Source organism: Apostichopus japonicus, chromosome 5, assembly GCF_037975245.1.
Source record: "Apostichopus japonicus isolate 1M-3 chromosome 5, ASM3797524v1, whole genome shotgun sequence".
Classification (NCBI taxonomy): domain Eukaryota; kingdom Metazoa; phylum Echinodermata; class Holothuroidea; order Aspidochirotida; family Stichopodidae; genus Apostichopus; species Apostichopus japonicus.
In genome coordinates, this window is record NC_092565.1 from 8,163,975 (window position 1) to 8,186,354 (window position 22,380).

At 36.4% G+C, this 22,380-nt stretch overlaps 1 protein-coding gene across 5 annotated transcripts in view; it reads left to right on the top strand.

Moving 5' to 3' along the window:
- Positions 1-22,380, top strand: part of LOC139967524 (cytotoxic granule associated RNA binding protein TIA1-like) — a 37,847-nt gene that overhangs the window by 13,265 nt on the left and 2,202 nt on the right. For 2 of the 5 annotated variants that reach the window (XM_071971411.1, XM_071971414.1), the window contains 9 exons: positions 1,748-1,790; positions 2,303-2,338; positions 8,531-8,618; positions 16,642-16,717; positions 17,842-17,944; positions 18,758-18,841; positions 19,537-19,621; positions 20,295-20,403; positions 21,630-21,865. In XM_071971411.1, the coding sequence (XP_071827512.1) occupies positions 1,748-1,790; positions 2,303-2,338; positions 8,531-8,618; positions 16,642-16,717; positions 17,842-17,944; positions 18,758-18,841; positions 19,537-19,621; positions 20,295-20,403; positions 21,630-21,865 (860 nt within the window). The remainder of the gene's footprint in view (positions 1-1,747; positions 1,791-2,302; positions 2,339-8,530; positions 8,619-16,641; positions 16,718-17,841; positions 17,945-18,757; positions 18,842-19,536; positions 19,622-20,294; positions 20,404-21,629; positions 21,866-22,380) is intronic. The other 3 variants (XM_071971412.1, XM_071971415.1, XM_071971416.1) reach the window with 2 other exon arrangements.

The window sequence follows — 22,380 nt, forward strand, 5'->3', positions numbered from 1 at the left end:
TTACAGAAGGAAATATTGATGCAGTCATGGAATTTTCAAACAGTATTTATTGATACATCTTCCTGTGAGCTTTGGTTCACACTGGAAAGTATAATGCTCCAGAGAGGACATGAAGGCTGAAATCCTCTCACTGTGTCTTCTGTGTGAGGTTATACATAGCCTATCAGTTGAAACTGTTTAAATGTTCTATAAAGGAAATGTGTTGCATATATTTTATGAGGGGGACTTCTGTATGTTAAGATAGATATCCATTAAGTTATACACAATTCTTATGTGCTCAGGGGCATAAAGGATTAACTGTATTGTGCTTCACAATAGCGGCTTGCTACAACTCCTTGTTGATTGTGAAAACAAAATTGATTAGAAATGGAGTGACCAAGGTCTCCACAGTCCACACTACACCATTGAAAGCAGGACAGATATATATTACTCACAGGATAAATCTCATTTGCTTTGATTGTTGAATTATAAACGTTGCCACCTATTCACACAGATTCACACCGTTGTTGTCCGTGTACCAGAAGGTACACGTGGCTCACCTGCCTAGCCTTTGTGTGCTTTGTTCCACACCACCTGTTTGTTCACACAAAACTTTGCACTGTGAGGTGTGTGTATATATCAATGTGTATATACTCTGCATCATAATGAGAAATATCATCAGTACAGTTGAGTGCAGCTCTCTGGTCATTCACCAATGGAAGCATAAATATATTTTATCTCATCTCCCTACATGTAATGTATAGGGAGATGAGATGTTATACTTCACCCCCTCCCCCCATCAGAAATGTGTTGAAGTGTGTGACTGTGTGAGTGAGCAAAGAAGTGTCGCAAACTCCTAGATCATAAGTCTGATCAAGTTCAACTTGTTGGGTAGGTGCCTGACGATTTTAACTCGTGCCTGTGTGATTAATGATGTCATAGGTCACAAAACCTTAAAATTGGTTTTTAGCCATGTTCTGCTTGTCAACATGTAGAGAAAGATGAGACAAATTTTTAAAATAGGACAGATTTAGGTGTTTAGGGTAAGGTCAAAGCTCAATTGAGGTCAAATTGGCTTAAATTTTGCAAACAAAGTGTGTTCCAAACTCATCCTAAATCATAAGTCTGATCAATTCCAAACTTGGTGGGTAGATGCCTGACCATGTAAACTTGTGCCTGCGTGTTTGATGACATCATAGGTCAAACGTCTCAAATTCGTTTTAGCCATTTTGTGCTTGTCAAATTGTTGTGTGGAGATGAGAGCCACAACTCCATGGATTGCCCTCGTGTATAGCTTGTTGGAACTGGGAAAGTTTCAGTTGCATCTGGAGTAAAGATGGTAGCAGCAACCACCTTCCCCCTCTCACTACTTCCAACACCTCCACACCCCCCCCCCCCCATGGGATAATCTGCCTAAGCGGATTTATTCAAGTCTCAGAGAATGGGTGGATGAAATTCATTGATTAACCAGTGGTCAAATAACATCTTAAGTTTAATATATTTTATCATACTTGGACAAAATGATTCACTGCTAAATTGAATCAAATGGCTTGTTTTTAAAATGAAGGTTAAAGGTCGTCAGGGATATTTTGGAAAGTAATTACATTATCTCTGGAATGCTTCTTCTTGATCAGAATACTAAGGATTTGAATGAAAGTTCAGTGCTGAAATAGCAACTGTGCAAACCTCCACAGTAAAATACAAATTATGGCCTACTCTGTATGTCCATCTACACTACAGCTTAATTTGTTTCTTTCTTTCATTTCAGAACATCAAGGTTAACTGGGCAACAACATCTGCTAAGAAAGAAAGTAAGTATTATTTAATTTAAAACTGCACTGACAGGTTTGAGAGGGGGACAGAGTTTTATTAATTTAATTCTTGCTCAATTTTCTGTTTGAGATTCCGTAATAGTCAGCAGGGACAATCCTTTCAGAGGTTTCTAAGTCGTTCGTTTAAAACCTTAACCATTACTGTAAATTGAAGTTAAAATGATTCACATTTGCCTATGGATTTCATGGATTCAATGCATACATCCTTACAAAGAGTGAGTGTAATTTACCTACTCATTCTTTATGTAGATTATTAAAGGAATAGAAAGAAATGGGATAACCTTATTATAAACATCAATGTATTAATTTCTTGTTTATTTGGATATGTAATGGAGTAATATGGAATTATTTTCTATGTTTCTTGAGCCTGACATATTCATCTCCCAAGTATCAAAGTTGTGCTAACAAAAACAAAGTTTTACTTTGAATCTTAACAAGTTTGGTCACATCTTCCTACATTCTCCAAAAATAACGTCTTTTTTTGGTTCCAGAATTTACCTATCAGCGGGGTACAAGATCTTTTCCTGGTAATTGCTCCTCTTTATTTTAGTTGTAACTGGGGACCTAAAAGAAGACCTCAACAACCCTCTGTAACATTGCTACTTACTTAGGCCTTTTCATTCAGGGCAAATTTTAAGAAGTTTTCGCAGTTGTCTGTTGATAACCTATACCTTGAAACTAATTTCAGACAGTAAATTTGGGTCATCCCCCTTCCCCCCCCCCCAAAAAAAAAAATCTTATGTATTGTAGTTGCATGGCACAGCCAGTGTACTGTCACACAAGTACAACCATGTTTGTGTAATAAAATGTCATAGCCGTAACTAGACATCTCCTTACTGTGAAAATTGCATAACATATAAAGCATGTATTTAGTGAAGAATTGCGCCAAAATATGTGATGGGAACGTTCCAAAAATGTGTTCCCACCTACCCATGTGCTTATTTCTGTCAGTCCCCAAGTACCTGTTATTTTACACATTTGACCTAAAACTCAACTAGGCCTATATACTAAGGGCATAAATAAGCCCAATGTTACTACGTATATGCTATGCAGGCCTTCAGTTATGTATACAACTTTAACAACTCTTTGTTTATGCCGTGAACTAATTTATACTGCAAGGCCGCATAATAATATTTACTACGTACTTCCTAAAGTTGCTTTTTACAAAATCAACACATTGGATGTTTCACTCCCAATGATGTTTTGAGTGATCTATGAAAAAGTTTTGTAACTTGCAAATGTGCAGCTCTATAGTCTGTCAATTGAACAGTGCAATATCCCATTGAACGAATGACTTGTGAAAACATGCATTGCACAATTGATGAATTCCTTAAAGCATTTAGTTTGGTATATTTGTATAAAATTGCTATAAGTGTAAGCAATGGGAGATAAGTTGCAGTATAATTTGCAAAACAACAAGTTTTTTACAAGAAAGTTATGGCAATTATAAGGCTTTTGGATATCATACATGTGCTATGCCTAATGAACCTGTTCTTTCATTGCTGGCACTAAGACTATCACTCCAGGAGGTTGTGGCTATTTATAGATTAGTTTGAAAGTCCCTAGAAACTATATCAAACAACTCTTATTGTTAAATGGTTATATCCAAATGAAACGTTCCTTGATTCTTCCAAGTACGGAGAGGTTCTGTTCAACCCTTATGGGGACCGTTCCACTAAATTGGCCACAGGTGGTGGGGGGGGGGTGTTCTACTTCTGAGCAGCCAGGTTGTAACTGTGTGGATTGGATAGTAATTTTTCCAGGTTCCCATCTCTAGCCAAAATGTCTTGAACCAATTGCACGAACTTGAGTTTAAAACCATATGTTAAAAAAGGTCTTGAACCCGATTATCGTCATGAATTATTGGTATCTGCTGATATCAGTCTGTAACCGATATTGATTTTCAAAACAAATAGGTCTTTGTCAGAGTTGAGTGAGAGTGTTGTGGTTAAAGCAGTGGACTCGAGCTCTAAGGTTTGCCGGTTCGAGTCCTGACCAGATCATTACGTTGTGTCCTTGGGCAAGGCACTTTATCTCCAATGCCCCTCTGGGCCCAGGTGTATCAATTGGGACCTGTGAAATAAACTGCCAGTTGGGTGCTGTTCAACTGCTGCCACGTGGAGGGATTGTCTCTGTTTGACCGGTTATGTTTGACCAGGGATATATTGGGCGCTGTTTGGCTGCTGCCATATCTCTATATTGACCAGGGTAGTATTGTGATGCGCCTTGAGCACTGTGTATCAGTGGATATGTCTGCGCTTTATAAATCTTCAGTATTTATTAATTAATACTGAAAATATGAAAATATTGTGGCCTTGTGGTACAAACATTTCGAACTGTGTAACTCAAGTAACTTGATCACCCTTACCTTACAGCAACACAACAAGTGACTAATCATTCTTGCAAGTCACACTCCTGTAAGGCACGGACTGTGGACAATGTTGATACATCATAACAACAATGTTGTATCATTAGATCTATAGGCTACTTAGGTTTGCCTTTCGAACCACTTAAAGAGTATTTGCTGGAAGCAGTCAGGGCCCATTTTCCCTGCTACTTGAGGAAAATGCTAGCAAATATGCATAAACTTATAACTGCATATCCTTGACTACTAGTGAATCCTCCAACTTGTAAATTTGACCAATCAGGTCAAGTATCGCCTACCAATTTTATACAATACATTTTTTAGTTTTTAAAATTAGTTACCCATAACAGCCTTACAGTAGGATTTGTAGTATCGGTTATCGGCAAATGCATATAGTAAACATGTCGGTGCAACTCAAGTTAAAAAAAATACGGGAAATTCACAGCTTGTTGGTGAAAGATTATGGATGGGACTAAATTGTGTGAGATTGTTCTTAAGACATCTAATCTACCCTGACATCTTCTCCTTAATTTCTATTCCACCATTTGCAAACTTTGTTCAGGCACTTTCTGCCACCCGCCCCCAAAATAGATTTTATTGCAGCTCCCAGATTCCTTTAAACCATTATATATCATATTCAGGTTTAAGTATTGCAACTTAAACTGTTAAACTTTCTGCTGTTCCGCATCTATTTGAATGGGATCATTCAGTTTTCTGCATTAGTTCTTAAGAAAACATTACAGCAGAAAAATGCGGCATAATGTTTTAATTTGCATATGTAAGTCATTTATGATAGGCTGATCACTTGTTAAACAGTAAGAAGAGGGGAGGTTTGGTAATCTAAAACAAAATATGGTTGTCCCCGACAATCGGACCACAATTAAAAATTTGCCCTGTCTCCTCTTGATTTAACACTGCGAGGTATTAACTGCAGGCTATGAGCTCAACTACACTCTGAATGAGTCTTACAAGTTTTAATTGCTTCATTTAATTAAATAAAACTTGTTCATTTTCTTTTCCATCTTTTTAAGTAAAGGCTCTTACAAACTAAAAAGTTTTGAAGAATTGTGAAGCTCTTTTGTGTTTTTTAATACATTTATTTTTTGCAGCTAAATGTATGCAGTGCACAGTTTCTAACAAAATCTCCACAATTTGCCTGTTGCAGTGCATTGTGTGCTAGTGAGTCCTTTCTTAGAGCTTTGTTCACATTTGAGAACGCACAGAGGATGTAACCCCACAAAGGACGATCAAGATTGGAATGTGAACGCTCGCTAAATGTGAACCCGTCCAGGTTAAGTTTTGTTATCTCTCTGTGGGATAACGAAACCCTGATCTCCTTGCAATCTCAAATGTGAACAAGGCCTTAGAGATGTATGTCACATCTACTCTTGATTCAAGGACAACTTTTGTGGCTTCATGGTGTTGTAGATTTACATTTCCGATTTCATTGACTATTTCTACCGTTCTTTAAAAGGACTAAATCAGAGATACCCCAACGTTGCTGTTTACAGCAACCATGAAACAAAACATTATTGTAGTACATTAGTGTGTCATTACATCTGGAACAGATTCAAAGCAATTAGCAGGTATTGGGAATTGAAACGGCGTTGTGCACTATAGGGATACTAACAATTCTGTTTCTACCTAAAATATGCACTTTCTAGTCTAACCAGCAGGTATGAGAAAAGGTGTTAAATGTGAATTACTGTTTATTCCTATTCAAAAGGAAATAGAATAATAATGACATGTATACATGCTATGCTTTGGCTTTCAAAGGGTGACTTTAAGGCAGAATTTTAGTCTTTCAATGCATCATACAAGTTTGTTTTATGTAAGTCCTCAAAATAACAACTTTCTGTCCAAATTTGGAATGCACTTCAATCTTCAGTATGTATACCCTTTCATCATTGGTTTATTGTTAACTTCACATCTATCAAACTAATAAAGTGAAAATCAAGAAAGGCAAAACAATTTGCTGTCAGATCGCAACTATGACATTCAGGATTGATTGCTTTTTACCGCTGGGTAAAACAAGGTATTAACCATATTTTACAAAAAGGTTTTCCCACCTGAAAATTGGGAACACCTTTTTGTATTTTAGTCTTTATTCATAATTTTTTGTCAGAAGTATAAACATGAAACTTTTTTTCATATGATAACTAGATAAGAATACATACATGTCATACAGTAACAGATATTAGAAATTGAGATATCTAGTTTTACAGTTCAAAACAGCCTGGCAAGCAACTAAGTGAAAGTCCACGACACCTTGTACCGACCCATTGTAAAGGAAAGTAACATTATAACCGTAATGAAATGCAAAGCATAACTAATCAATGCTACTGTATTAACATAGCAGGGTTTATCCATGTACAAACATAATCTAACTTCTGTAATACATCGTAAAACAGTTGAATGTTATTGGTGTATCCTACATGTGTCTCCCAGTTCATATTTGTTTCCAATTACATCGATATATGAGTTGCAACTTTCATTCAATCACACTAGTAGACATATCAAAACTAATGGGGATTGTTTGTATTACATGGAATCCCAACCTATGGGGTAAAATGTAGAAATCTGACATATAAATAGTGTTTCGAGTTTTTGGGCAGTTCAAGTCTTGGAATACCATACTAAAATCAAAGGTTCCATTCATTACCAAACTCTTTCATCCTGGTTAGCTAAACTAAGGTTGGTGGTCTTCCAGGAGAAATCCAATCTTATGCTCTTTCAAATGGTTAAAAATGATAAAAACCATAATGAGCTTATCTTGTTAATAGCCACCAGATTTATAGAGTAAGGTTTGTGTGTGACTAGTTAATGATGTCCTGTCCAGGTTGATATTGGTTTAATGATACTTGGACACAATTGGAATTTTTGGATATTGGGTCATTTGGAATGTTTAAATCCAGGTCATTTAGGCCATTTCAAATATTCATATGCTCTTTCCACAGGAGTTTGCATTTGTCAGTTTTTTTTTGTGTGATGCTTTACCAATTGTCATAATTTGCATTATACATGTGTAGGAATGTGTCCTCCAAGATTATCTACACTAGATGTCATTTGGCAACAGGAAGTTTATCAAATTTCAATGATCTAAGCTGCATGTTGGTTTTCTTAGTTGTGGCTCAGTTGAGGTAACTTGCAGCCATTGTGTAGTCATTTACAATGGGTATCATATTAAGGTCTATAAGAATTGTCCAGTTGTAGATAAGATGGCACTAATTGTAATCCTCTGAGATGCTTTGCTAGAACAAACTGTTTACCAAACCATTCCATTAGCTATTCTGAAGGAGGTCTCTAGAAGAAATTACATCAAGTTTAAAGTCAACCCGGTAAACCAATCACCATCCCTTATAAGTGACTATATATGCTTCACAGGAACTATTGTATTGTAATTATTACTAGCTTCCCTGGGCCTTTTAACATCATCTTTTTACTTTACTTAAAATATGTACGTAGCTATTTTTTTCTCTCCAATGTAGCCATCATTGTCAATGTAGCCATCATGTAGTTTGGGACAGATAACAAAGTTAGTTCATATTTGCAGAAGTGTCCTGATGGATAAAACCCAATTTTTCAATTGTGATGGCTTTGGGCTGCTACTGTAGTCAATTGATCAATGTGTACTTACATATCCATCAATACCTTCTGGTCATTTTGCTCATTCACATTTCTGAGGATGTATTTATATTAGTGAATTCATTTTTATAATTTTATGCTACATTTACTTCACCTTGTCACATTCCTGTATTCTCACAACCACAACACCCATGTAGCTATGATTGTCATAAAACCATAAGTTGCATGTCTTATCTCAGTTGGTATATTCAGTCCAGTTGATATATTCAGTCAGTTATATATGCAGTCCAAAGCCTACTCATTTGAGTTCCATCTGTAGGCTTGCCAATCCAATCCTCCAATATTCCACACTTTTGATCGTCAACTCTCTGAGAAAATACATGTAGTATGGCTGGTGTGAGATGATGTGATGCAAACTAGCAACATCTGCTTCCATTGTGTCAATTTATGACAATATGAGACATTTTTATGAGACATGAGACAATGGTAAACTTTTAGCACTGTCCTCTCCTTGACTTGTTACTATTGGCTCTACCACCATTCTTCATTCAAAATGTCTCCATGGATATCCCTATGCACCCTGTGAGACTTTAGAATATGGGATGGTTTCACCATTCTGAGGTAAACATTGGATCTCAAACAATATTGCGCTCGTGTGGTTTGACGGTATCTTTTTCTGAATGTATTGTGTTGTAATCCATCATTGGTTTTGTGTTGATCTTTAGGATGAGTGGAATATAAATTTTGTATCTTTTAAATTTTATTGCAGAGACCTTCAGTTTGTTTGTTGGTGATCTAGCACCCGAGGTTGACCAGGATCTTCTCACAAAGGCGTTCCGGCCATACGGGTTGGTGGCGTAAGTATCCATGGACTTTTCGATGCCGCATCCTTCAGCTTCATTAGCTTCTTCTTATCATCTGTTTTTTTGTCTGCGCTATCTCAAGCTCTAGAAATGGGCAGCAGTCACCCTACAAAATCAAAAGTTGCTTTTACGTTCGCCTTCTTTTTGTCTTCTTTTTCATTTTTTTTTCTTCTTTTGAATAATGGTGGTGGTTGTTCCAAAAAATGTTAAGATATATCCGTAGAAATGCTCTTCTGTAATCAATGATGATCATGATTTTGTTTACACAACAAAATATTATTATAACTCTTGTCAAAGAACAAAGCCTGATTGTTGTCTATTGAATGAATAATCTCATCACTCCTGTGAAATTTTTCTAACTTTTGTGTTTATTTGTGTTTAGACTGGTGTGATATATCAAGAGTGCTGCAGGGTAAATTACGTGCAGACTTACAGGAACACTCTACAATTTATTATTCAAGTAAAGATTGTGCAGACTACCAACATAAAGTCTATTACAAACATAGATTTGTAAAATGAACTGCAGAACACGTTTTCTGATTTATGGCCAACCTCTCTCTCTCTCGCGTTGGTACATTTGATTTGACTGCTCAGTACACTAATACTACGCTATACTGATATCAGTGATAGTATCAAGATTCAAATAGGCACCTAGCACACACCAACATTGATGAAAGGAGAATACCTGTATGTTAACTGTGTGATTTATTCAGACTTTGTGATACAATAGTATAATTTGATGTCATTTAAATACATGAATGATTGTGACATGACCTACTTACATAGATAAGAGATTTCGTTCTCATAGAGATGTATTTGAACCATCTTTTTCAGGGATGGGTTTGTGCAATTTGTTAATTAACATAATAGAACAGCCTTATTATAAACCCTGCTGTTTGCATTAAGTTGGTTCTGGTTGTGTTCCTATTCCTTGCTTGCAGGCCTAAGGAATCAGTGCAGTTGTAATGGAATGGGTATGTGTGTGTGCATCCGTATGTATGTTATACCGCTTGTAAACATAAAGAGCACATGATGGCTGAACTTTATACATGGTATGTGGATTTGTCTGTTAGTTGAGGATAAGAACCCTTGTGAAATTGGTGTGTATGGAAGGTCATTCAAGGTCAACATAGTTCTGAAAACATTGTGAAAATAGTACATTCAACATCAAAACTTGAATGGACTTGGTACTTTTGTGTTTTGAGCTGTCGTTGATTGCAAGAACCCTATTGTTCTTGTGTGGAGTTGATTTGGGATCAATAGATGTCAAAGTGTTAAATCCTCTGGCGAGTAATCACTAAGCCTTTTGGCTTTCTGGTTATTCAAGTATTCCAGTCACCACTGGAGCTTATATTAGTTGTAGCAATTTTAAACTGGATTTGCTGCTCCGAGATATTGTAGCTTAGTCCTTAGTTGCTACCTGTAGTGTCACAGAAATTTAGTTTGGAATATTACATTCAATGCAGTATTAACCTAGTTGAAAAGACATCATCTTCTAAAATGGACTTGACCACTTGGTAATAATTGACTGCCTAAGGAATATCCCATTGTCAGTGCCCAAAAACTTGTTGGCTACTATAAATCTCTTCTAGAGCTGTTTTTCTAACAATAAGTCCATTGGTTGAACTGATATTTCATTTTTGGCAGATTAATTTGTGGAAACTGAAAATATACTGGACAGGATACCTTGTCTGAATGAATAGTCACATCTTCAATAAGCTTTCAGGTGTGGTTTATCAAATTACCTATGACGCGAGACTCGCGAGTCATTACTAATTGGACGAAAAATGCACTTTGTTCACATCATTGCACAATTTGCTAGATAATCTAATCACTTTTAAGGGTTTGTTGATTTCAGTTAATCTGTTCGCCTTTATTAGTGTTCAACTGCATGTTGTATAATAGCATCATTAATGTTTAGGGTAAGCATTTTTCTTCTGACATACTTGAAGTCCTCTTGAAGTCTTCTATTCATATAAATGATCTTTGTTTCTGTCTTTGTGGCAAAGTTATTACAAAGATTAAGTTTGAAAACTAAAATGTTGTTGATCTTGCGGTATTAAGATCTCTTATATTCATTACCATTTTTCATTGCTTGGATTTGTTGATGTCTTTGGAGGAGTGACTGCTGCCCATTCAGGTGCTGTTTTTTATATTTAAGGAAGTGTAAAATCCCCTGTGAATCCCTTAAAGGGATGGAAACCCTAAAAGAAAGAGACCAAAACTACATATCAAATGGAAGTTAGAAGTGGCTGTGAGGTTACGATCAAGCTTAGGTGGTTGTGTTAACTCCTTAGGTCATGATACCAAGAGCAAAAGAAACAAAATTTGATCAAAACAAAAATGGGGGACAGGTTGAACATTTGCAAAGGAGAATGAGAAATAGAAATTAGAGACAATGAGAATGGATCACATGGTAACAAGAAGGAAAACACTGTCGGACAAGAGAAGCTAGAAGCAAGGCAAATGAAAGCGCCACCTCCCCAGCCAAAAAGATTTTCAAGAATGGGGGGGGGGTTCAGAGGGACTAGAATCTTGTTTCCCTTTTTTTTCTACTTTGCGTGTGCTTTGTTTATCTCCTCTATTTTTTGTCAGTGTTTTGGCTCCATTTTATCAATGAGCAAAGATGTAATGTTGCTGTACAATTTTCCAAATTTTACAGTGTTACAGGCGGTTTGGACAAGGCTTCTTGGGACCTACCACATCCGTACTTAAGCGAATCCAGACCAGGAAAGCGTATGAGCTTCCTTTGTTTTCCTTGTTCATTTCCATTCTCTTTAAATATTTTCAACAGTTTTGATTTTTTTAATTTTTGGTGTTTTCAACTTAGTCTCCCAGATATTAAATTTTTCAGCTAAACAAAATTTGTTATAGATACTTTTTATAAACGAATTTTAGGACCAAAAGCCCCCCCTTATGTAGAAACCTCCATTATTCATCTTTCTGGCAGAATCCAAGGCTGCCTGAAATTATGTTTAGTTGGCTTAAAAATACTTTTCCACAATTTCCAAAATTTAAATTTTGTTAACAAAACCCCAAACTCAATGCTGAGAAAACAAATTGCAGAAATGAAGTACCCCATACAGTAGGAGCCATAGAAGGAGGCTATCTCTGAAAGAAATCAGTGGTAGAACAGGCATCACTCTTTGAGAATTAGTAATGGACATTACTGTATGTAATGGACATTATGTAATAGACGTTATGTCCACAACAAGTGGACTCGTCCTTCTAGGTGGGGTCACCTTGTATTGTCATATCTTAAATTTTATGGATGTTATAACCGTCAGAATTTTATTTATTTTGTGTCTGTACAATAAACATCGTACCAGTCAATGATAAGTGTAATATCAGTATGAATCCTTAGCCAGGGATTTGTTTATCTGTGTTTATGATTTCCAATGCTATCTGCTTCTGTAGAAATAGAAAATCTGTACAAGCTGTAATTGTCGTCTGTAGTCCCAACATTTCTAGTGAGCTGTCGCTCACTCCACGCAAGCAGAATATACAAGTTACTTAATTAGGGAAGAGAGAACCAAATCTGGAATGGTCTTTTGTTTTACTTCGTTAATTGCAATTGGTAGCACACGTATGGGATATAGCTTTCAAAGTACTAGAGTCAACTGTAGGTGAAAAAAGTGGAATTTGGCTTTTAATGCTTTATTTTCATTTATAGATTGGTTATTTGACTTCACAGACATCACTCATGTCTGTAGTGTATTTAACCAGGATAAAAGGATCCATTTGTTGGCCAGGAAAATAAGGAGCATTTCCCAAACATTGTCACAAACTTATTTTGACTCAACCAACCAAAGACAGGAATAGTGCCCAATAGATGAAGCTTTTGTTCAGACCTCCATACACACAACTGGCCAACTGCTGATAACAGATAATTGTTGCGCTGATAACCATCCTTTATTAAATTTTTCTATTGTAACGTCAGTAAACTTCACAAAACATTTGCAACATTTTGCAGTATGGATTAAAAATAAGTTTGATGTCAACACTAAATACATTGCCATCATTCTCTAGGGTCTTCATTGATTGTTGTATTAAGTCAGACTGGATCTTTATATGGTGTTGTGTGGTGTTGTTAATGTTGGGGAATCAGTGAGGTTCATTATCAAGTCAATTCGAAACTGAAGAATCTGTAACTAGCATATATCCTTGAGTGCATTGAAGACTAGTCAATAGTATATCCGGGCAGACTGCCAAAATAATTATTAGTTTAGAGTCTGATCTTTATCTGTGCTGCTGACACTTTACCCGCAAGTTACACCTATTCAGTGAGAAGTACATAAGAAAAGAAGTAGTCTGGCTGAAGGTTTTGGCGATGATTGCATAGCTAACACTTCAGAGTGGATTCATACAGATGCTAGTATATAGTTCACGGAAATGGGAAATGTTGGGTAGTTAGATTTAGTCTGTGTAGTCCACACAACTATCAGGAGCAAAGAAATTGGGCATAAAACTTTAAGGGTTTGATGAAAAACTAAAGCATAAGATAAATGTTGTAGCCAAATTGGCCTGTAGTTGGTTTAGTGGTTTATAAATGGCATATTAGTACTAGCTCAGCAGTTTTACCAATATAGATATCTTGCTTAAATTCATGAGTGTGTGAATATTACATGGCTTGGTCAGATTAAAACTTGTGTAGATTGTAACTTTCAGTGTTTACTACTTACTAAACTTAATACTGAAAAGATCGTTACTGAGGTCAAAAAAACATTTTGTAGCATGGGATTCCATAAATGCCAACTTTTTAATGCAATTTCTATCTCAATACTATTTGATGCAAATCCTGCAATGTAACTGTTTGTTGCATTTATTGAAATATCTCATGACGTTGGCATTCAATGCACAACGTAATGAACAAATAACAAGTGGTAATCCGCTAATCTTTATCCCCTTGTTGAAATTGATGTGATGCTAATCCTAAATGCTTTAGAATCTTGTGTTTTTGCATTAAATCCAAGGATGCCTTGCCAACTAATGGCTGAAATTCTTCAGCCAGTCACAAAACTTGGTACAGATGTCTAGCTGTGTCATGTCTTTAATACTGTCACTATTTGTCTAGCATTAGAAGATGATCAGGCTATAGATACTTAATGTTATTGAACGTCTCGTGGAATGTATTCCCTTCTAAGGTCCAAAATGTAAATTATTTCAGTAAATAAACCCCAAAAAATTTACACTATCTTCATTGCATATGTGTGACGGCCTTCAAATGTTACTCAATTGTCCCTTATTTGCATATAAATCAAAGGACATCATTATTCATTGCTACAGAGCTTGGGCTGTTATTAGAGCATGTAAATGGATCAGACAGCCAAAATTTCCTTTATTCATTCACGTTCAAGTCTTCATACTATTTTCTTTTTCTGTTTTTTTCGGCTTCTATTCCGATGCCTCGTGTGCCTGCTCCTATATTTGTATTGTAATTTAAGGAGAGAAGACATGTTGATGAGTAGTACTATCGATTAATTCCCTCCGAAACTAGATTTGAAAATACTGCATATTTTTGTCTCATTACGAGAAGATGATTTTGGAGATGTTTGAGAAAGTGTTCTTGGTGTAGTTGCAAAATGTTTCCGAAGTAAATTGTGTTTTTTTCTGCTTAGAACCGATGACGTGAAGGATGAGGCACAAAATCAAGTTTGATATGTTGCAGACCATGGAAACACTGCTATCAGTCTACCATATTATACCTACACTTTTTGGCAAATAACCCTTTAAATAGTTGAAGGCCGTCAATTTAAGTGACTTGACTATCTAGTCTAATACACAGATAATTAGCTCAATTCCTCAGATGCAACACAAAACTTACTTGGAAAACATAACACTAGCCTTAAAGAAGCCTTCCAGAGTATATACTTAAAATATTATATATTAGTAAATATCATAATCTTGGGCAGGGCAATTGTTATAGTTCACTACTAGCACCCACATTTTTCTTTTATCTCAAACTATTATATATCAAGACTAAAATTCTGCTTTATCCTTTAAGTCATCCTTTAAGCATAATGAATACTTAGCTTTCCTCAAAGTTCTGTTTATGAAGCAAGGTAATTTAGAAGTAAAATTGTCATGCATTTTGACAAGTGACTAATGCCATGCTCGTCTTAGGACCTTGTGTGATATGCTGTTAGACACTGACCAGGTAGTTCATACCTAAACCAAGGAACCCTAGCCTTACAGCTGCACATCTTCGGAGCGAACAAGTTGGATAGGAATGTTTTGCACCAGACAGACCTAGTGCATGTATGGTGGTGCAGTGCAATATATTTTGTGGTGTAGCCTTGTACAAAATTACAGTCAACTATTGCTCATTTCTGAACTACTTAAATTTTATGCAACTATACCCCAGCAAATCCTGTAAAGAATTGTGCAGCCACAGAAATTTGTACAAGTGCTTAGGTTCCATAAGGTCTTTAACCCGTAAATACAGCTTTAGGCCCAATGGTCGTTTAGGAAGCATTGCTCTACTATGCATGTATGTAGTGTGGAATTTAGTAAATTGACCAGAGACCAGTTTTTTTACTAGACATATCCATGCCCTATGTTAGTGATTGTTACTGTTTCAGGACAAGGCATCGCTCTCTCTGTCTCTGGCAACTATCACATGCTGTTTGACCCATTCCTGTCCTTCTTTGCATTTTAAGAAATTTGATTCAGCTTTGTCCTCTAGTTATAAAATTTATTGAATGCTTTTCCTGTGCAAGAAGATGAAGCAGTGTTAGTAGTGGGCAATTCAGGGATTTAATTTCAAGGCAATCATCCTCATCCATTTGCTCTCTTTGTTCCTTGTATGATAGATGATATGAAATTTCACTATATATTACATCCATCGATGGTGTGCCACGTAGTAGTGTGGATGTGACACAGCTGCCTCTGTGTATCTAGCTGCCCACTACACACAGATTTGTAAACAGTGAATATTTACATAGAGGTTACTCTAGTTCTGTTTAGAGAGCATCGTCAAAAATCATTACCTTTTTTATGCCTTTTGCTCATTTCATTTTTGCAGACGATCTATTTGCAATATCAATGTCATTTTTTTTCTGATCTCGCAAATCTTTTCAAGCTATAAGCCACCTAGAATAAAGAGCTGATATTATGCAACACGTGTAATAGTGTGATTCTTCACACTGTCCCATTCTGAATTGAGCTCATTGAATAATCTTACTTTGGTTGAGATGTAACTGGAAGTGGCAGGCTGTAGTAAAACTACTGGTTTTGGAACCTGTGAGGTGTTTCCTTCCCCCAAAGAAGCCCTTAATAAAGCATTTCTTTGCTTTCCCTTTGGTTTGAAAATGGGGATGTTCACTTTTTTACTGCTTCAACTAAATTACAACAGTCTATGTATGACAAGAGGCCAGAAGCATTTTTGTTGTATTGTTAGTGCCAAAGCTTTCAGTGATTTCGCTGTTGTTGATAATGAACATCTACACAGTAACACTAGTAACACCAGTAACTGGTGTCAAACTACAAGTTCAATTGTCATCATGTAATGAGTTATTCTACCTTTTAGCAAAGGTGGAGGAGAGTAGATGTGAAAAATGATAAAATGTATGACCTGCACCATTGTGCTGGATTGAAGGGTCAAACCGTCATCATACATGTGCACAAAATGGTGATATTGCTGTGTTGTATTGAAGTGTTGTGAATAGTTGTTATGTAGGAGTCAAAGAGAAATTATACTGGAAGAGTGATTTACCCTGGAGTCTGGAGCAACAGTTAACAAGTAGCATTACAATGTGTGAGTTTGCTAAAGTTTGAGGAGTATATGTTGGTCACTCAACCTCTCTAGCCTATTATGGAACTTAAAAATGATACATTCTGGAAGGGGGATGTTCATCCCAACATTGGTATGTTGAAATCTGATGACTTTTCCTATAACATCTCGAGGATATCTTTTCGGCTGTGATGCTTTCTTAAACTGTGTTGGATGTGTTCACAGATTCAGATATGTTGCTAATAATTCTTGTCACAATAATTTGTTGTTGTTTTGGTTTTGCAGGGATGCTCGTGTTGTGAAGGACATGAACACTGGACACTCCAAAGGATATGGATTTGTTGCGTTTGCCAGAGAATCAGTAAGTTAATGTACAGAGCCATTTAGTTTTATAAGCACTTTCAGTTTAGCTTAAATTATCACTTTCAAGATGACACTTTAACTTATTCTTTGAAACTTCAAAAACCTGAAAGTTCAATTTTAAAAAAAAGTTAAAAGAAAAGTGATAGCACTAAAATTCCCGAGATACTGAAGGCTGAAAACCTTGCAAACCTTTCAATGCACAAAGGTAAGATGTGACAAGGAATCTGTTGGCTGTTTGGTTTATTCTTTGTCAGAGGAAACTGAAAGCTATGTAATGGTAGAAGATGTTATGTAGAGGTCATGTGAGGTCAGTAGAGTTCAAAGACTGACAACCTTGTAAACTCAATAACTTTAAGAGCAAGTTTGGGTAGTTGTGGATCCATCTGGGTGATTCAAGAACTGTATGGTTTTCTGTAGAGGTAATTTGAGGTCACCAGAAGACGATGTTTAGAAATCTTGTAAACTTGATAACTTAAACAGCACTGTTTGGATGAATTTCATGCTTGGAATGTAGATACACCTTAGTAAGCACAAGAACACCACTTTTTTCGTAAAGATGTAAGGTCACCAGATGTCACAGTCTGAAATTGTAAACTTGATAACTTCAAAAGGCAATACTTGGATGAGGTTGATACTCAGCATGTTGATAAACCTTAGTGACTATTAAGTGACTATTAGTTACTATAGTCCTATTGTTTTTGTAGAGGTCAAAGGTCATTTTGGGGTCAAAGTTTTAAATCTAGTAAACTCAGTTACTTCAAAATTAATACTTTGATGAATTGCATACCTAGCATGGGGATCCATAATTTGGAACCTACGCCTCTTTGCTTGCACACTTGGTTGTCCAGTTTGTGGGATATCAACAGCATATAAGCAAACATGTATGCAGGAAGTTCAGCAAGGTTTTCCAAGCTCGATCAGAAGTAAGTTCTACAAAGAAGAGGAAGGAACATCATGAGTTGTGTTCATGAACTGAGGAGCAGTGACACAACATATTTGTCTGAATTAATGTGCATTTAAGGAACATATACCACTGGTCAGTTTATCAAGTGATCAATATTTGTTATGAACCTACTTTTAATACATCTTAACATTCTAAATCCTTTGCTTTGCCTTTTGCAGGATGCTGAAAATGCTATGAAGCAGATGAGTGGTGCAGTTCTGGGAGGAAAGCCTATTCGCACTAACTGGGCTTCTCGCAAGCAAAACCAGTCTAAGGGGGAAGGTGAGCAGACTGTCGTCATTAAATTGTCACAGATGTTCATTTATTTTAACATTAGACACTAGAATGAATAGTTGTGAGCTGTATGAGAGTCCACAGCCCAGTGTTAAGCAGAAATAAGCCTGGTATGTCAATGCAACTGTTACTCTCCCAACTCAATGGTTCTAAGCAAACTGGATAATATCACAACTCCCCTTTCCTTGAATATTGGTAGTGGTTCAAGGGTAAAGGGCTGGCCTACAATTGCTCTCACCAAATTGGCATTGGCATTAGCCAACAGAATACTGTTCCAAGCCTATTGTTTCTCTTGGGAGTAAATTATGTGTTCACCAGTCGGACAGAATATACTGTGACAAGGAAAGCAATTTCTGAAATACACGATGGCATTCAGCAATTAAAATATTTTGATAAATGTGTACATAATGTCCACACACTTCAACTGGACCTTATTCTTATGGTATTGGAGTACATACATTACAACAAAATTACGGTGCAAAAACACAAAAGAAATTTCTTCTTAATTTGATTTGCAAGTTCCTCTTAAATTTATCACGCACAGCTGCATATATACAAGCAATACAAAGTAATTCCTTACCAAATTTTGTCACATTAGCAAATTAGTTTGTGTACATTAAGAAAATCAGTTTTGGCATTAAACCAGTTTCTGAATTCAGAACTGTTAAGTTCTCATTTCAGCCCAACTGAACAGCCTAAGTCAACTATTATATTAACATTGTTGATGTGTGCTAACTGTTAGAAACATGAATTCGTTTAAGTTATGTGTTATTATTGGTTTTATATCATTTTTGTCCACAGCTAAAGAATATAAAAGCGTGTTTGACAAGACCAGCGAAGCAAACACCACAGTTTACATCGGCAATACCCCAGACAGTTTCAGTGGTAATTCTTTCTGTTTTTTTTAATCCAAACCTTATGAGAAGATCTTACTAGACAATTCTTGAAAGTTGTCTTTTAATTAGTATTATGAAATCTCAAAAAGTGGAGCCCTGTGAAGTGTAAAAGTCCAGTGTTCCACATATTTTAGTTGAGATTTTAAATTCAAAAGAAACTATCTCTTCTTGTAAGTGATGGTCAAAACTATAGGCCTCATTATATGCATTTCATTATGAACACATATAGGCCGATCCACAACTCTATAATTGCTTTTGTTACCTTTATGTGCAATACAGAATCACAAAATCATGATGATGTACTATTTTGGCAAAACTTTTGGCCATTTTGGCAGAGATTGAGCTACTTAAAAATTCACATCAAAACATTGATGTCCCATCAAAACATTGATTGGATGTACGCACAAGCAAATGTTTGGACCTCCAAACATGAAACACCTAGTGCAAAACCATTTTGCAATTTTGCAACAGTGCAGAACAATTTTGGCTTGAGTCTAACAACACATTTGGCAAACAAGGTACATGGTGATGATTTTAATAGATCATGGAGGTTGATGCATAATAAGTACTTTGTCCATGATTTAAACTTTGTACCATTTTTATGACATCATTGTTACACCAAAAAAAGGACTATATTATAGAAATTGTTGTTAATCCTATTTTTTAACTTCTTTGTTTTTACAGAGGCCGAAGTTCGAAACATGTTTGAGACTTTTGGGCAGATTTTGGAAGTTAGAGTTTATCCTGACAGAAACTACGCATTTGTCAAGTAAGTGTCGGGGACCTTGAAAAAGTTGAAAGGCCTTCAACACCTTGCCAAGGCATACAACTTTATGGTAGCAGATATTTCTAACCCAACATACTTTACATCTAATTATCAGGATAAGAATTCATAGCTCAAACCAAAGTTTTTTTGTAAATATGTGAGTGAATTAGAAAGTGGACTACGGGCATATAAATGAATGAGTGAATTAGTGGAGAAGTGTACTGCAAACATATAACTGTGTGAGTGAATTATTGGGGAAGTGGACTTCAAACATGCAACTTACTGTGTGAGTGAATTAGTGGAGAAGTAGACTACAATCATAAAACTATTTGAGTTAATTAGTGGGGAGGTGGACTATGGACATATTACTGTGAGAGTGCACTAGGGACATATAACTGTGCGAGGGGACTATAGACATATAACTGTGTGAGTGAATTAGTGGGTAAGTGGACTTAAAGCATACAACTATGTCAGTGAGTAAGTAGGGGAAGTGGACTATGGACATTTAACTGTGTGAGTGAATTAGTGGGTAAGTGGACTTCAAGCATACAACTATGTCAGGGAATTAGTGGGGGAAGTGGACTATGGATATTTAACTGTGTGAGTGAACTACATACATATATGTTGGACCCTCTGTAGCATTGTTTCATCTACCATTATTTGTTAATCTTTTCAGGTACAGTGATCATGATCAAGCTGCCCAAGCTATTGTTGGTTGTCATGGCCAGACAGTGCAGGACAGGCCCATAAGGTGCGACTGGGGTAAAGAGGACAATCAGCCAAAGGTTAGTAGCACTGCTTCAAATCAGAAAATCATATTTTAAGTAACAATTTGAATAAGGTCGCACAGACGTTGCTACTACTTCAAATTTCAATATCAGCAGATACCGATCTGATACAGAATACAATACTTATAAGACGTATAACCTAAAGGCCATATCTGTGAACAATGACTTGCACAAACGGTGGATATTGTTGCATGCTGTGTTGCTGCTGAGGGTGATACTGGGTTATATTAGTGCCAATTTGTGTTTTGGATTGCCTTGAAATGCCACAGGAAAGGGATTGGTTTTCTAGGCCATAGTAGGTTCTACTTAACTCTGACAAAAGCCTGTCTGTTTTGAAGAAACAATATCTTACGTGAATGACACAAATTTGACTGACATCGACCTATACCAATAATTCATGTCGGTAATCTGTGCAACATTAATTTTGAAACCGTTAGTTTCTTCTTTGTGACAAGTTTAAGAGATGCTCATAAACAATAAATCTCAAGAATTGTCAGCTGTTTTGATGGATACTTGGCACAATGATACCCAAAGCCCAGTGATTATTCTTACCTTTGTTCTGAAATGGATTGTATGAATATTAATGAAAGGGCGGGTCTTACAGTGCAAAACTACAAAGTTAAATTCCTTCTTAACCATTTGGCATAGTAACTATGTATTTGGTATGGACATGATAGTTGACCTTTGAAATGTTTACAGTGCCATTTTTCTGATGCTGATTAAATATTCATCAGGGCCATGCAACATTAATTTGGCTTAAAATGAAATCTCAGGAACTGAAAGCTGCTGTTGCTAGTTGATTTGTGGCACATTGCTACTTTATGGGCTTGATTTTCATGTGCCTTGTATCGACTCCTCCTTAACATTTTTTCATGAGCTTAGTCATTATAGACAACATATTTTACACTGAGATTGGAAACATATGAAGCTAATGCCTCCCCTGATAGTGAGATGTGAAACTACATGTTGCCATGTACAGTGAGTGAAATATTTGTACATCAGATGCAGGACGTAGTTTAATCTGTTTTCTAAATCAAATTGTTCCTAGCACACTTGCTTTTTAACTTAATCAGGAAATTGTAGTTTCTTTATATAGCTCAGTCTATATACTACAGTACTGCAGTTTGTTACACTACTTCACGATGGCTGTCTGACTGGACCTCGGCACCTACTTTATTACACTGTTTAAGGGTGGTTTTCTACATTGTGGTTTGTGTTTTCAGGGCCCTGGTAGTGTTACTCAGCCTTACATGCAGCAACAGCAGCAACAACAGCAGCAACAACAGCAGCAACAAGCTTACCAACAAGCTGCATTGCTTTATAACTCCTTTTCCCAGCAGCAGACACCGTTTCAACAGCAACCTCAACAGCAGTTCAGTGGTAATCCCCCTCCAGGAATGTACAGTCAGCAGCAATATGTTGGTGGCAACCAGAGTCAGGTGTACCCATATTTTGACAGGCAAGTCACTTTTTATTTATAAGTATTATGATATGAATTCCATTCATGTTGCTAGATGGAACTTTGTCAAAAATTGGGGGGGGGGGGGGGGGACAGGTATTACAAGATAAGGTGGGTTTGTCAGGATGTTTATTGACTAATAGTAATATGGATCATTTGGCTGAAAGGTGATGCTAGTTAGTTTGGTAGACCAGTTTTAATTAAAATCCCCTGAGAAATTTTTCAAAGAAAGGAAAGTTTGATGCAATTGTGTAAACAGGTAATCATAGAAAGTCCTGTTGGAAGACCAGCCCTTTTCAATGGATAATGAGTGACAGCCTATTAGCAAGTCTACATTCAGTTTGTATTTTTGAGGTGGGAAGTGATGTTTTATGTCTAAAAAATTTCATAGCAATGCAACTGAAGAAATGCTTGATGGATGTACATTATTTTCCCAAACATCTACAACAAACTTATTATGAGGTTACAATGGTAAGTAGTAACGATGCTTAAAAGTGGCATGGTATCTCAATTTA